At 35.5% G+C, this 17,378-nt stretch overlaps 2 protein-coding genes across 4 annotated transcripts in view; both read left to right on the top strand.

Annotated features, from left to right (window-relative positions):
• Positions 1-3,888, top strand: part of LOC100244863 (peptidyl-prolyl cis-trans isomerase CYP23) — a 40,600-nt gene extending 36,712 nt beyond the window's left edge. Inside the window, exon 9 of one of the 3 annotated variants that reach the window (XM_019220868.1) lies at positions 3,518-3,888. The gene's annotated coding sequence lies outside the window, so the exon portion shown is untranslated. Of the gene's footprint in view, positions 1-424; positions 608-2,422; positions 2,931-3,517 lie in introns of those variants that run through there. The other 2 variants (XM_003631230.4, XM_059740591.1) reach the window with 2 other exon arrangements.
• Positions 3,889-8,548: 4,660 nt separating this feature from the next.
• Positions 8,549-9,820, top strand: LOC100256731 (transcription factor PRE6). Its single transcript, XM_002276513.4, has 2 exons — positions 8,549-9,082; positions 9,378-9,820. Exons 1-2 carry the CDS (start codon positions 8,957-8,959, stop codon positions 9,528-9,530), a joined length of 279 nt encoding a protein of 92 aa, XP_002276549.1. The 5' UTR covers positions 8,549-8,956; the 3' UTR covers positions 9,531-9,820.
• The last annotated feature ends 7,558 nt before the right edge of the window (positions 9,821-17,378 follow it).

Genomic DNA, 17,378 nt, shown 5'->3' with positions numbered 1-17,378 from the left:
CTTATGCAATTAGTGTTGTCAACCAATATTTGACTGCTCCATGGATTTCACACTAGAATGCAGTCATGAATCTTAACTATCTCAAGGGGAACTCTTGGTTGTGGTCTTCTCTATCGATCCTAAGGACATCTTTCTATTGAAGAATAGATCGACTCCGATTAGGTGGAATCTCCCCATGATAGAAAATAAAAAATTGGTTACTCATAAGTTAGAGAAGCAAGAAACAATCAAATATGGCTCCTTTTCGTGCAAAGGCAGAATATTGGGCAATGAAAAATGCAACATATGAGCTGACTTGATTAAAATCCTTTTTGTAAAAAATTGGCATACCGGATTTGACTCCTCTCTATTATGACATTTTTTTTTCCTGATAAGTAATCAAGCAAACATTCATATTGCTAGTAATTCTGTTTTTTCATGACAGGAAAAATTATGTTGGAGTAGATTGTTATTTCATTCATTCACAAATAGAGTTGAAGGAAATTGTTACTTTATTTTTTGATGGATAAGACCTAACTGACTGATATCTGTATCAAAGCCTTCCAAAAGAAGCCTTTGATTTTACTTGTGACAAGTTATTTTGTTAATATCTAATCTCCGGTTTTAAGGGGAGTGTTGAGATTGTAGGAGAGATTATAAAATACTATTGTAGGAATAAGTGCTGAAGTAAATGTTGGAATATTTTGATTTATTTCCTGTTTTTCATACTATTATAGGCTTATAAATATTCTTGTAATTTCATTCAAAATAGACAAAATAGGAGATGATTTCTCTTAAATTGTAGGAAAAAGTGCAGAAGAAATTGTAAGAATGTTTTGATTTATTTCCTGTTTTTCATACTATTATAGGCTTATAAATATTCTTGTAATTTCATTCAAAATAGACAAAATATGAGAGGAATTCTCTTCATTTAAACATTTATTAATATAGATCATTTGAATTAAAAACTGGACACATTATTGACTAGCAAATCTTATAACTTCTAAAGTATTTATGTGCACAAGTTTTGATTTTAAAATCTCATATGTGGAGGCAAATTATGAGCATTTATTAAAATCAAAGTGAAATTTTTTAGTTTTGATTATAAAATGTCACATATGAAGGCAAATTATGAGCATTTATTGGTACCAAAGCGATTTTTTTTTTTTTAAATTTAAAATATACTGTTATTGAGTGGAATGAGTCTTATAGTGGTCAACTTATAATTGTGTCAATGTGACACAATATTTAAAAATAGGTTGAACCATAATCTTATCAAATTGGCATAACAATTAAACTGGTCAATGTTGGTGATATAGGTTAAATGAGTTGAAACCTAATACTTTTACCCAACTTGTTTAATGCTTTTTTCATGTTATTTTTGAGTCATGTTGAGAATTGTCTCTCTTAGATATAAAAACAAATTTGTAAAAAATTAATACTTTCTAAATTTTATTCTTTTTTTTTTTTAAACAATTATATTTCAGATACTATCTTCAGCACTTATAACCTTCAAAACTTCTAATCAGTGCTAAAGTTGCCAATGCTTAATTTTCAGATTTATCAAACACCTGAATCTTTGACAAAACTTAAAGTGCTAAATTCCTCTACCTGTTTTGATCATGCAGTTGTGTCAATCAAATGACTAGTTTGTCCCTTGTCCACATGGCTGTAAACTTTAGATGAGTGGAGAACCCGAGTATTCACCATAATGCTTAGTAAGATTTGATTGTGATCTCAAATGATAGTGAGCAAAAGAGTGATAGATGCCTTGGGAAGCTTTTATCCTGCTATTAACCAAGTCTATCAATCCTTTATTGAAAATTAGCAAGCCCATCTCAAACCTTTTCCTCTCATATTCATCATCCTTTGACAACCAGACAGTCCCAGTAGTTGGGGTCTGTATAACCCCTTCTCATGTGGTTTTCCCATACCAAGAAACAAAGCATTTGTATGGTTGTTTTTCAAGCTTATGCATGAAAATACCATTATGGGTTTGTTGGTTGGCAGCCACATGATTATGCCGCTTCCCTGGTCATTAGGTTTAGACAAATGAAATGACAAACTGCTAGAGTAAAATAATAATGGTCAGCAGGGGTGTCCAGAGGGCCTGTTGGTGGGAGGATCTTTGGTCTGATGTGCTATTAAAAATGTCCAACATTGGAGTGAGATTATAGCTGTCCCTTGATGCTTCAGTGTCAAATATTGTTGGATTTTAGACAGTGGTTTTAGATTTTAGGTGTCATTTTACCCATCCTGACTTGTGCATGTCCCCTACGCCCTTGGTAACTGAAAATATAGGCAAAAATTTTTATACTTGCTGACATGTTGCATGACATTCTTCTGATTGCATACAAGTAAACTGGAATTTTGGGGGATTTGCTGTAACATGGTGCTCATATTAATAGATACATTTCCTTGTCTTCTTTGTGTTAAATTACAGGAATTAAGTACATGGTGGGTGGGGTTGTTTTGTGTCCATCCATTCTATACTTGGACCAAACCCATTACGTTTGAAGCTGCTTGTGACAGGAATCCTTGATACTCCAAATGTATAGTAACTTGCTGAAAATAATATTTCCATAGTGTGAGGGCAAGTACACAGATTGTCGATTGAAACTAATGCAGTGGTTCCCTCAAGTCGCGCAATCCCATACTGAATTTGTATGAATTTGCCATATCACAAGATTGTAAAGAAGTTTAAAGTAGAGCCTCAATGCAAAATCTGGCATGTGGTAATGGGGGTGAGGGCCCATTCAATCCCAAGATCTTAATTTACCAATACCTGGTTTTTGTTTGGATGCCTGAATGTGGTGGTGCCAAATTGATGGCTGGAAATTGGCACACTTTCTCTGATATTCTAATGATCTGGTCTGACTTTCTCAGGTTTTGCTGAGTGTAATTATGTTTTATGGTTTAAGAAAAGTTATAAGAAATATTTAACTAGCTAATCTTTGAGATTTTCTGTAAATCTTTGTGGAGAAACACCTGAGCATGTGAAAAATGGCTTAATCCTTGTATTTGGAGACCCTGTCAAAATCTGAATTAGATTAACTTGTCCTTTGTCAAAGCATTTGATTCATTATTACTATGGTGTTGGGGTTAAGCTCTGCCTCACAGCTTCAAGATAGAAAGAAAGGGTAGACTGTTTTATTTCATTTTCTTCCTCCTAAATTATCAAAATGAAGCATTTCTTTGGCTGATGATGCCAAGTCAGTGACAATGGGAAGTCAAGTAATCAAGAAGTGATGGGAAGAATTTGAGAAATCTGTGTTTAGGATGTCAAATTCCATGAGTGTCAATTTAACGAACAAGGTATGACTATAGTTAGAAAGGGACTACAACTCAAGACTCAAAAATCTTTGATCTCAACTGCTTAGGCCAGTTATGCAAATCCTTTCTGCTGGCCATAAGAGGTAAAACAGAATAGGGCAGACCTAGATGATTATGTAGGCGATAATAATGGTGGACATAGGAACCATTATTAGTCTTTGCTTTCTTTCTCTTCACATGGTTAGGACTGCATTTTCATTGGCAGGTACATGGGATGATGAAGTCATTTTTTATTTTAAAACTGACATGGGGACGGCAGAGGTGGCCATTGATGGAACTGGTGAAGAGAGCTAAAGGGCTTCAAACTAAGGTAAAGGGAACATACATGTCTAAATAGGAGGGAGCATTGTAACCCAACTATGCAGGAGATCCAAGACAACTGGGAGGGCATTTGGACCAATTAACAGTTTGGTATCAAGTCATTGCTGACCATGACTGCCTCACTGCCATCCAGTAACTGAATCAGTTCTTAATTTTATTCATATAAGTATGAACCTACAATTTCCTTTACTTGAACATGTGTTTTAATATCTCAATAAATAAGAACATAGCATGTGCAGCCTGCTGTTAGTGAAACTTTTTTGGCATCATTCACCGGAATGAATCTCATGCTCCCTAAAGTGGTCACACTTAGCTGAGTCACTTCCTTTCAACTGAAAACCTGTTAGTTAGAAAGACAGTTGCATTGTTTTATTGTCTTGGATTTGGAGCCAAGATGACTTTGATTATTATGAGATTATTATCATGCTTTGTCTTTTTTATTTCTGCCTTTTTTTTTTCTTTAATTTTTTAAAATGCAAGTGGATCAGGCAAACAGTTTCCTATTCTTTGCAGTGAATAAGACTAGTAGGAACTGCTGTGAGAGTTAAATTGTTAACGGATTGAAAATGATTGTCAAAAAATTCTTGCCTGAAAACAACTCACTACATTCTATATTAGTTCTATACCCTTGAATCTGTCTGTTGATGGATGGGCATATGAATTTTGTCTTGATGCTGTAGTGCTTGCATAGAAAATTTCAGCTTTTAATGATAGATTTTTCTTCATAGCAAGCAATTCTCAATTCCATGTGTAGTAACATTGAAGAGTATGACGAGAGGAGCAGTGGGGGAAAGGACTTTATCCAGCAATAGGAGGTCGGAATTGAATGGTGAGTCCCATTAATGCATGCAGTGTTGCAAACTTCTGTTATGTTGCATTCGTAGGATACATAGCTTGCGACTCTAAAATGCCCCAAACCGAGAAGAGGGGGAACACACCACATGGCTAAAGTTACAGATCTCTGTGCTTGTGAATGTGTGTGGGATGGGTCACTTTCTGCCGTATGGTTTGTTTCGCAACGTGGGGTGTTGGGTCTAGTCAGAGAAATTGACTAGAAAGGTACGAGACAATGAAGCCAACAGTTCCATGAGAAGAAACAAATGTTACATTTTAATGTGTGGCCTCCCAAATCAATCCAAATTCATCCCATCCTCTTCTGCTCTTTTGCACACCACCACCCAAATCAAGAAACCCGAGGCCAACCACAAAAATCCATGGTGGTAACTGGTAAAGCCCGCCCTCCTCTCACCTCACCGACAATTGGGTTTACGACTCTTGAACAGAAGTCTGTCAATGTGTGTTCATTGGATGAATTTCGGTCATTTGATTATCATCAATCCTTGGATGAATATTGTTTTGTTAGCAAAGGAACAGGACTCCTCCTTTTGACTGGTAAGGTCGACAATGTGACATGGTGGTGGGATAAATGCCAAAGACTGGTAGAATTGTAACCATGTTGTTAAGATGTTGATGAATTGAGAGGCGCATGTTCTTGTGTTGACATGGGAAAACTTCAAGTGGATGGAATGGACGCGGAAATGTGAGGGGCTACCTTGTGGTGAGAGCGGTGGGGCGGTGGATGGGCCACGCTGAGTATGATGCCTTGTTCTGCTATTCCGCGACATGCAACATCAACCATTCCTCACGTGACTGGCTTCACCATTATTGTTCCTTCTTTCGGTATCCTGCCTAAACCAACGGCCTAGCTTAGGCCTCAAGCCTACCCAAGGCCAGCGTCTGGGTTTGGTATTCTTTGCTGAAATTGCTCCCTAAAGGCAAAAACTTTTGGACCAGTTTTCAATTCCTTTTACTAAATTTGCTAGCATTCAAGTTTGTCAATTGGGTTCAGACCCCCCCAAAGTCTTGTTATAACCCAATCCTCAACTGGGCCTGAATACACTACAACGGACCAGTTTTAGAAATGGGTTCCATGGTTAATCACCCTCATTTACCAGCCAATCATCAAAATTGGATGACAGAAGGATTAAATTTGCTGTGAACAGAAGTTATTTGTCTTTTGTTGAGAAGCACGAATCTAGATTCAAACAAGAGAATTTAAAACTCAATGAATTACTTCTACAATTTTTAATTATTCAATGTGAGAGATGAATAAAATAATTATCAATATTTCACTGGCCTAATTTAACGATTGATACTCTCTCTGACAGGAGAGAGACTTAAGTTAAGATCTAAGAGTTGAGTGATTAGAAAGACTAGTGGTCTAGCATATTTAATACTGGGTAATTAGAGAACAGAAAGCATAAGAAAAGGAGAAAGATTGATACATGTCTCAAAGGTCCAAGAAAAGGAACCCAAAAAGAGAAAAAAAAAAAAAATCAAAAGGGGTGAAATAGATTGGTCGTGATTTCAGGTAGAGGCATCGCTGTCAATTGGTCAAGCTCATGTGATCCACCTTCATTGAATCATAGCGTAATTATGGTATACTTTCGGCACTCATTCCCGTAATTAAACAATCTTTCAACCAATATATAATTCCCCAGTTAACTCCATATGCATCCCCCTGCCATTATCCCTGAATTATTTTGTTAGATAGGACTGATTACTGCACATTTCTTAGTATGTTGATCATCATCCAGTCAAGAAGAATAAAGTGGATCATTGCAGTTTCTGGCTAGTTGGCCGCTGCCGCAATCAGTGTAATTATGCTTAATCATGAACAGACTCACCAAATGCCACGTTTTCTTTCTTTCTTTCTTTCCTTTTTTTCCCAAGTAGGAAAGAGTTATTCCTTTGGGCAACGTATAGCTCTAGGACTTCAAGCTCCAAGTCCTTGGTCGAAAATGCATCTTTACATGAAACCGGATCAACTATTAGCTAGTCACATCAATATCAAACTTGTTTGAGAAAAGAATTTGAATGGACATGATTGTTATTATTATGTTTGATTTCCTAAAAACGGAATGCATAACATCCAAGGAAGACGTACGTAGTTGTAGTAGTAGCAGTGGTGATAGCATAAGCAAGGATTTGAAAGGCAGACCCACAGGGCCACATCGTATCTGCCTTAATTGAATTAACCTAACTCTGAAATAATAGACTCACAAGGACGGTGACTCGTTAATTTTAGAATTGATCTCAGATATCTGACAACATGAGCCTCCACTTATGAATTAAACATTATTAAAATTAGGCTTTAATCTTTGGACTTTGGATGCATGCCAGTGTATTAATTATATTATTATCTGTCAACCTAGGAGATCTCATTCTACCAACACTTGTTTAACATGCAATCTGATCAGATTCATGCGAACGCCACACAGATTAATGATGATAATCACAACTCATTTTGACTAAGCCATGTCCCAACAAATACTCATTTATATATAACATCAAAATAAAAAATAAAAAATTAAAAAAAATACATGGGACTGCATCTTTCTTTCATCACCCACTCAGATTTTCTAAGGATGATCTGTTTTCTATAGAATGGCACGTATCGCATGTTACGTACCTGAGCTGGCTATCTGGGATGCATACTTGGACATGTGGAATACTTGGGCATGTGGAATTAAGTCATCATCATCATCACTAACGTCACTGAAAATCAAACTAGAGTTGTAAAAATTAAAGCTAAAGATCATCGTATGTGAATGTTCCATGAGGGTGGCCTGACCGTCACATTTTAATTGGCTTTTCACATTTAAATGTGTTTCCCCTGGCTCCAACCAAAATACAGAGGCCGTTGGCATGGGACACATCGGACCAACTGCATACCCAGCCTGATTGAATTATGTACTTTAATGTTAGGATCGAGCATATCAAGTTGGTGTGATGTAGGCACTGGGTTAGAACATAGAATATATACATTTCCCAAAAAATCAAAGAAAGGTGGAGGATGAATCTAGGAACTAACTAATTGACATAAGATTAATCTAAAAGGGTGTGCACGCCTCATCTGCACGTCATGGTTGCTCATCGAGTAAAAAAATATTTCAAATGAAAAATACGTAGACATGCAACTTTATTATGATCATGTTTGGTGCTGTACCACTCCTTTGACCATACCATAAGGGGCATAGTATCAAAATTGTAACACCAAACGACACAGGTGTGTGTAGAGTATTTAATTTTGGTAGCTAGGTGGGTATATATATTCATGATGAGGATTGAGGAGAAGCAATACAAATGACTTAAAAAGGATTTTCTTTTGTTTTTTAATCACAACAAGACATGGGAGCAGCTTCCAGAGAAATTGAAGAGGCGAATCTAGTGTTAATTTGAGGGGGTGTTACGTGGAGAAAACGAACTAGTAGCAGGAATCTCGCCGGAAAAAAGTGTGGAGCATATCCCAGTCATGTGCCGACAGGTAACGCCCGATATTTACGACATCACACCTAGAGTCTAGACATATACATATCTTACAATGTAGTAAATAACAAGCTCACAACACAACAAAACTTAATTATATTATAATTACTATACCACGCAAAGCCACGAGTGAGGGGAAGGAAATGACTGGAATTTGTGAAATTTGTGTCAATGCTACGTTTAAAATAATGGAAGAAAGTGTCCTCTTGAGGAATCGGATTACGAGATGCCACGTGCCCTTACCCAAAATGTGGAATGCCATGTCTGACTGGTCAACAATCTCACCCTCCTGCTCACGTAGATCACTGCGCACCTGCATCGGCAACTGGGTGGGTGTGAGAAACATGGAGATCGTAATTATTGTAATTATTATTATTAAGAAAAAATATGGGAAATTAATTAACAAACTAATTTTATTTTATTAAGAAATATTATAATAATTGAAATAAGAATATAAAATTGACAAGAAATAATAAGATAACATGGGCTTGCGTGCTGAGACTGACACAAAGAGGGCCTTGTGGTTGGGCGATAAACGAGCACATTTCTCTTAACCCACTTGAAGTCTAACCCCAGTTTGGGGACACAAAGAGAAGGACAGTATGGCGCATCTCTATTGCTTGATTCCCCTCTCTCTCAACAACTCTATTTAAAAACAAGCCTAGCCCACTTCTTTCTTCCATGCACTTGTCTTCTTCACCCACAACACCCATTTCTCTCCGCTTCCCTCAATTTTTTTTCCCGTTTTGTTCTTCTTTCTTCTTTCATTTTGCCTAACTTATCTCCCCCATCCATAACTTGTCTCAAACCACTTCTCTTTCCTCTCCACCTTTTAAAGCTTGTTTCATATCTCTCCCCATTATTCCACACCCATCTTCTTCCACACAACTTACTCTTTATTTTTTTTTTTCTCCTTCTGACAATCCAATCCTCTCTAGCTAGCCACTTGCAGAGGCTGCTGCTACCTCCTCTTATCTATCTATCTGACACCAAAATGTCAAGCAGGAGATCGCGTTCAAGACAGCCAGGAGTTTCGAGGATAAGTGACGATCAGATTGCTGATCTCGTGTCCAAGTTACAGCAGCTTATTCCTGAGATTCGCAATAGGCGCTCCGACAAGGTAGTTTGGTCTTTTTCTCAATTAAGCATATTGAATACTTGTTCATATTGTGTGGTCTTCATTTTCTTTAGTAGAGATAAGTTTGGTCTTACCCACTGCACCCTCATTTATTTTTTGTGGCTCATTTAGCTACAGCATGATGAGGTGTGGGACTCAATTGTTCCCCCGTTAACACATCTCTCGTTAACCTAGAGTATTAATATTGATGTGTGTCTCCATGCCTTCATTTTTAAACAAAGACCCTGTCTAAACGCTAAATTTTTATTTTTTATTTATTTTTATTTTATCTTGGCAGGTATCGGCTTCTAAAGTCTTGCAGGAGACTTGCAACTATATTAGAAATTTGCATAGAGAGGTGGATGACCTAAGCGATCGATTGTCTGCGCTTTTGGCTTCCACCGACACGGATAGCGATCAGGCTGCCATAATTAGGAGCTTACTCATGTAATACAGCCTTTTATCTTTCTCTATTTCTTCTTCTTCTTCTTCTTCTTCTACCTAGGGTTTGGTCTCTAGGCCACAAGGGTCAGCATGGACTACATAGCTAGCTCCTTGGTATCCCTTTGCAGAGGCACTTGTAGTAATTAAGTCATATAATAAAAGGACTTGCACTTTAGAGTCCTCTCTCATTTCCCATTTCATGGAGTTGTTCTCAATTTTGGAATTGATTCAAAGCTTTTGTATCTAGTTAAAGCAATGCTCGCATTGCTCTCGATGGAAGAGTAAATTTTAAGATTATCTTTTGCCCATGATTGCCATACTTACATTGAATATTAGATAAGCTTTCTATCTATATATATATATATATACAAAGTTCCAAAGTTTAGAGGCTAATGCATGTTATCATATATATATATATATATATAATCATATGTTAATCTCCTTTCAAGCCCTCTCCCCTATGAGAAACTTGGGAGTGGACCCATAATTAATGTGTCAACCTCTTGATGCTGAAAGCCTTAAGCACGTGACCCGACCCCACACCAATTTTGTAATGTATTTGAACCAGGAACCCGTGATATTAAGATTAATGTTAGGACCATTTACTCACAAGACATAGTATATATCCCAAGGACTTCATTGTACTATCATGTATTCAGGATCTACGCCTTGGGAGTATCTATAGTTGAAGAATATGCACTCTCCTCTGCTCCATGTATAGTAGATGAGTTAGCCAATCATGATCTGCAAACTACTGATCATCACTAGAAAGCATCCCACCAAGGCAAAAAAATCAGCAGGTAGAGCCTACTGATCAAAGGGAATATGGAGGTTGCATTTTGTCCTCTTTCCTCTGAGTATTAGGTATTTGCACTTTTTTCCAACCGAATATGACTGAAAGAGGATGAGTTGCTCTCAATTCTTTCCACTGTCTGTCCTGGCCTTATGCACAAAGTGTGAAATGGTACGTGACCCTGGCTGGCTGGCTGGCTGGCTGGCCCGCGGTGAAGTATGGGTATTTGATTGATGTGTTCATCTTATTTATAATAATATTTTAATACGAAAAATAAAATGAATGACACACAATTGATATAAACAACTCGTATATAATGAAAATGTTTTAATTTTAAAAACATGCATCACGTGGTACTGTCATGCTCTTCACGTGCTTGCACATTGCATAACTTGACTGGGGCTTCAATTCAACCGGGAGAAGGTGCTTATGCATCCGGCAGTCATATCTTTTCTGCATGCTCATCTGCCGAAACTAGCTCCTAGAATGGGGGATATCTCCGGGCTTTATATAGATAAGCACGCCAATTTGCATCAGTCAGAGCTAAAGTAAAAGTTGAGTTACATAGATGCTTAGGAATTTAGTTTCCCCCCAGCCCCTAAAGAATTAGGTTGACGCTAATAGTCCCTTACCATATTAAATTCTTGTCGGAGGTCTGTGTAATGTGCAGCCAAATACGACCTTAAGTGTCAAGGATTGTAAAATTTCCATAGACTTTCGGACCAAAAGCGTATGGAAATGATCTAGTTTGCCGACAAAACAGTGAAAAGTAAAAAAGAGAGAAATTTTTTGAGTCTTTGGTTCAATGTTCTTTCATTAGGTTTACCCCCAAAATGAGACAACTCTATTAAATTTACCCTTAGCTACTCTCTAAATCCTTTGATACACAAATTTCAAGTGGGCTTGGCTTTATTTGGGGGTCTTACGTTGTGATTTGGCATGAGTCCTTTTGGTCCCCAGTGAAGCGTTTGGCAAGGATGGTCGCACGAAATACCTTCTTACAGTGGTGGCTGGATCAGGCCCAGTTGCCATAGTTGTTTCAGTTTCAGTAGTTGAATTCTTGCATTCTGTGGAAATTAAGAGTTGCTAAGTGTCAGACAATATTCTAAATGCGCTTGTCAAACTTAATTGGCATATCTCTTAGAGTTGTATAGAGATCATTGCTGAGAGTTTTGAGATCAATCCAGGGTTTTATCAATTTTGCCTTCCTCTAATTTTTTTAAGGAAGTGAGTATTGTTCAAATAATAATGCGAGTGTTGTTGAAGTGGGTGTAAAGATGAGCTTAATTTCAGTAGAAATTGGCTAGAATATAGGAAGCTTTTGTTCCACAGCCCACTGCAGCCAGTCCCAAAGGGGGGTGGCACTTTGTGGCGATGGATTGGGCTAATATTTCTAGGTGTGATAACTGATAGTCACTCAAGCTTGGTCATGGACGACATATTATTACTAATAAACGAACCAAGTTTAATATCAACAACAACAACATTTGGAATAATAATAGTGAAATAGAAAATTAAAGTAACAAAATTTCCTTCCTTGTGCTTCGAGCAAAGGACGAGATGAATGCTTGTTGTTAGAGTAGGACTTTGACGACGACTTGAACTCGTAGTCTTGCGTGTCATGACTTTGTCTCCTACTCTAACTCAAGATCTGCTAATTATATATATAATGCATCAGCTAACCGTGCTTCTATCTATGAAGTACCACATCTTGCTTAGGCTCACCCCAATGCCAAGACACATGATTGCCTCAAGTCCATCCATACTTGCCTTGAGTTAGTTCCACTAGTGCCATGCATCCAGCCCACATATGCTTAAGTTAGCCTGCACATGAGTTGTATGTTGCTATTGCGTGTCTTTGGTCAGTTCATGCACATGTTGGGCTCAAACGTCTCACAATGCCTTACTACTAAGGCTATGCTTATCCCATGATGCGACGTGTTGCCCTTGGCCAAGGCACTCTTGCTTAGTTCCCACATACCCTGTATCATTGTGCCCACGGGTTGCGCCACATGAAAACACCCTGCCTATGCATGCTGTCACGCCAACATGCTTGTGTGTTGCTTCCGCCTATGCATGCCATCAGCTTGTGTGCGCTTCTAAGGCTTCCATCTTGCTCACTGCACCTTTTTTTGCTGGTAGGTTGCTCATGGGGCTAAGATGCTACCCTCATGAGGCCTATGTCCTGTGATGCTTAGTTTAAGGTGTTGACAGACCCTCCCCCACTTGGAGCCTTCAACATCCATGTCACTCCTGCTCCTTGTCTTCAAACTGCCGTAGGGTGTCACCCTTTTCCCAGCTTGCTTCGCTCTTGGACATCTATTTCCAATAAATTAGAAACTCAATCCATTTATTTTTTCAGTTCCCCATCTTCTTATCTTTTAGGATGCTTACTATTTCCCTACCAAACTCCTTTCGAATGTAGGAAGGTACTCGTTTTGCTTACACTCTTTTGGGATCAAGGTCCTCGTGATAGGGTTTTAAGAAGCTCACATGGAATGAAGAGTGAAGCTTCAATCTCTCAAGAAGCTTTAGCTTGTAAGCCACAACGCTAATCTTCTTCACAATCTTAAAAGGGCCATCTTATTTTGGAATCAAGCTCCTCTTGAATTGCTTTGTCATACCCCAAAACCCACTCCAAGGGCATGACAGTCATTTCACATCTCAAGCCCAAAGACTTAAAGTGGAAATGACACAAACATTCGTATTACCAATTTCCAAGTTTCTATTTAGAGTAGTAGGACAAAATTCTAAAATCTCCAAGTATCAACTTAAAAAAAAAAAAAAACTAACACATCAATCAAAGTCTTATTGTCCAAATAACTCAAAATTCAAATAATTTAAACAGGAATTAAATTTTAACATTTAAATAATGTTCAAAATAAAGTTTGAACCAAAATCATAACAAAGAAAATTCCCCAACTTAGCCATCACTTCTTGCCCGAATTGAAAGTACTTGAAAAATTATCAACGAAGGGGCATGAACTTAAAGCTCAATAAGGAACATCAATAAAATTTCATGGATCAAACATTTTTAATTATAATTACAAACAGGAGATATAACATAAACTCATTTTCATAAAAACTTTTGAGTTAATATATTCAAAACTTTTCAACAAAACTTTCTTATATCCAATTCAAAACAATTTCTCATCAAAACTAAATCAAATACATTCAAAATATCTTTACTCTTATCATATGACAAATGGTGTCCAATTAGGTGAGACTTCACAAATGAGTGACTAGTTTCAAATTTGTTATAGTTAAGGTGAATAAAACCAAATGTCAACAATTACAACCCATTGACTAAGGTCATAAGGTCAACAATTATAACCCGTTGACTAGAGCCATATAATATCAACTATTATAACCCATTGATTAGGATCGAATATGTCAATAACTATAACCCGTTGACTAGGGCTATAGAAATGTCAATAATTATAACCCGTGGACTAAGGCCATAAGAACCAGAGTCAAACACTTTATTTCATTAATTAATTCAAACTTGCAAAACAAAATATCATATCTCCAAAAATTTTCACTTTCCATAAATAAACAACGAAGATTCTCAAATATATTTTCCATACAAAACACATATTTGATCCACGTGAAAAGATAAAAAATAATATTTTTACACATTTCAAAATACAATAAAAAAAGAAAATTATTTTCTTTTATAAAAATCTTCATTAATTTTCCTTACCTTGAAGAAGCACTTAAAATCTTGAAATATTTAGCTTTACGAATTTACTCATCACCTAACATAATATCATACACAATATTGATTATTGATTATTTATCTAAATATATAAATTTGACAATCTTAAAAAAATATTTTATTTAGTATTAGAGATCCTAATTAGTTTATCATATTAATATTATTACCAACCAATATTATTTTCAACTTCCTAAACAATAATTTATTTCTCTTTTCTAACTTATCTAAATTAAATCTTTTAAGAATATTTATCTGCATTAAACTATTATTACTATTATTTAAATCTCCTAAAGAAACTTAACAAATACCCCATGCAATTTTTTTTTCAACATGCCAAATCCTTCCTATACATCTTTCATCATTTTTTTCCCTCTCTAAAGTCAAAACTTTTAACCTCTATACTTACAAATTTTATGTAATTTTCACATCTGAAACTATATATATATATATATATATATATTTTAATCTAGATCTATTCATTTGAGTAATCAAAATTTATCGATCCCCATTAATAAATCAAACTATGTTCATATTTTTTTTAATCTTTTTGACCTAGAAATTAATTAAACAAACTCTAATCAAAATTGAGATATTCCAAAGAATATTTAAAGTGTTCAAAATTAAATAGCGAATATAAAATATTAATTTAAGGATTAAAAATCTTACCTAAAAAATTGATCTTCAAACCCTAAACCTCCAAATCTTCAGCCCTATGCTCTCTGATCTATCTGATCTATATGTAAAAGGGTTTTCTGAATAGAGAAGATATGAAAAATCTAATTTATATCTAAGGATTTTAAATACAAAAGACCTTTTTACCCTTATTAAGTTACTTTAATTAATTAATAATTTCTAAATTACAATTTTAACCCTAAATTGGGTTTAGGGCATTACATGCTTTCTCTTGATTTTTTTTCCAAATCTAGGGAGTGAGTTTGAACATAACTTTATCTCCTACTTGAAATTCCAATAGTCTCTTTCCTTTATCTACATACTTCTTCATGCATCGGTTTGCCTTCTCTAGACTTTCTTGTGCTTCAACAAGTAGTTCTTATTGGGTCTTAGCGAATTTATATGCTATAGGACTCACACTTCATTTTGGCTAATAAGTAGCCAACACATCTAAGGGCATAGGTGGTTGGAACCCAATTGCAACCTCAAATGGGTTTTTCCTTGTTGCAAAACTTTGATGCAGATTGTAAGACAACTATGTTGTATCCATGAGTTCAAGCCAAATTTCTTGTGTAGCCATTATGTAATGCCTTAGGTATTCCTTTAGCAATGCATCCACCTTCTCTGTTTGCTCATATGTTTGAGGGTGATTGGCAATGGAGGATTTAGATTCTATTCCCACAATCTTGAATAGATTTACCCAAAATGTATCTATGAATCGCAAGTCCCTATCACTTACAATGTCCTCGAGTGTTTTAAAGTGCTTCACAACATGCTAAAGAAAAGCCTTGTTGCTTCTTCAATAAGGCACTCATGTGGTGCTGGTATAAATGTTGCATATTTTGAGAATCTTGTTAAGACATTAAGTCTTATTTATATGTTGGAAATTTTGTTCCAATTTATTTTTGGCTATAGAAGTCTTTTTAAATAGTGATTTGCTCTCAATTGAAGATCAAAGGTTGTTGTTCGTCTAACCAGAAAGCCACAGGTACGTCTAAAAAGGTTTGACTTGTGACATATTAAGCTTCTTTGAGGTATAAAAAAGTTTGGTATCATTTTTGTATTTAAAGGAGGCAACTCAAGCTGTTAATCTTGCTCAAGTAGTTAGCCTGCTCAAGCGATCTAAGTCCGCTCAAGTGATCATGATAGTCTTGCCAAGATTGAAAACGAATTTTGGATAAATTTCACTCAAATTCTATTTTGGAAACTTAAGATACCAAGACTCTTTTAGTTTTTTTTCCTATAAATACCTTTCTAATAACCCCTTAAGGGTTAGAGATTGTGGAGTTTTTGGGAAGAGATTAGAGATCGTAAAGATAATAGAGATCTTAGAGTTTAAAGACCTCTCATTCTTAAGAGAGGGACTCTTTGAGAAAAACCTAATTCCCACAACATTCCCGATCTCTCATTTAAGGATTTGAGTATTTGAATATTTGGTTAAAGACCTTAATCCATTTGGAGTGGTCGGAGGATCTACTAAGGAGAAATAGGGAGTTTTGCGTCGTGGATGTGAATTGAGTTGTAGGTGTAAGAGAGTAAGTCTTTTGTTCTAATGGAGAGTCCATATCCCTTAATTCCTAGGGCTTAACCCGCCAGTGGGGTGTTGATGAACCCAAATCAAGATGGGCTTGATAGTGGAGGCCATGGGCTTACCGAAGGCCCTATCCCACTTAATCTTTTAAGATAGATAAGAGCATTTTAAATCCTTAGTAATTACCTTACTGAATAAAATATTTACTTTGAGAATTTCCAAAACTATTTATTTCCTAATCGGAAAGCTATTATAATAAGAGAATGTCAATATGAAAATTTTTAAATTTCCATGAGTGTTTTTCAAAAAGAATTTTGATAAAATATTAACTCTCAAAATTTTAAAATCCATTTTTATAAAATTCTCCTTCTATACACAATTAATAAATATTTTATCTAGGAAATGTTTTCAAAGAAAATTATTTCCATCAAATTACTAAGCCTTTTGATAATAATTGTTTAATGAGATATTATCTCTAATAAAATTTTTTAAAATATTTATTTTCCAAATTAGAAGTACTAGTGTAATAAGAAAATTATCAGTTTATGAAATTTTGAGAATCTTGAGAGCATCGTATCTAAGGAAAGGAACCTTAGCATCTCACATTCAAAATTCCTCACAAATTTATTTTCCTTATCCCTACAGTTTTCCAATTTAATAAATATTCTCATGGAAACATCATAATAATTTATTCCATTAAATACTACAAAAAACACAACCATTTTAGTAATTCCTTAATAGATGAAATAGTCTATGTGAAAAACTTCAAAAAATATTTATTTCCTTAGAAGAAATTAAACAATCCATTTTGGAAAGTATTTTCAAATTATTTTATTTCTTCATTAAATTACTAAAAGTTTCTAAAAATAATTGACATATTTTCTTATCATAAATTCTCAATCATGAGATTTTCCAAATCTATTGTTTATTTTTAAACTAGGACTCTTATGCTAAAAAAATTGCTCTCTTATTCCTTATTCTTGAATTGTCCATGTCCAAACAAAATAATTTCCTTTTTCTCTCGGTGGGGGAAAGTCTAGAGCCTGAAGAATCGCCTATCCATGACCAAGTGTATAGTTTAAAAAGGAATAACATTCTCATTAGCAACAATTGGTTTAAATAAATAATTTTAGAAAAAAAT

This window comes from Vitis vinifera, chromosome 1, assembly GCF_030704535.1.
Source record: "Vitis vinifera cultivar Pinot Noir 40024 chromosome 1, ASM3070453v1".
In the NCBI taxonomy this organism is placed as follows: Eukaryota; Viridiplantae; Streptophyta; class Magnoliopsida; order Vitales; family Vitaceae; genus Vitis; species Vitis vinifera.
This window is presented reverse-complemented; position numbering and strand designations above follow the sequence as displayed.

Coding starts and splice junctions, on each gene's coding strand:
- LOC100256731 (XM_002276513.4), top strand. CDS start 8,957: ATGTCAAGCAGGAGATCGCGTTCAAGACAGCCAGGAGTTTCGAGGATA. Junction 9,083..9,377: donor GCAATAGGCGCTCCGACAAG/GTAGTTTGGTCT, acceptor TTATCTTGGCAG/GTATCGGCTTCTAAAGTCTT.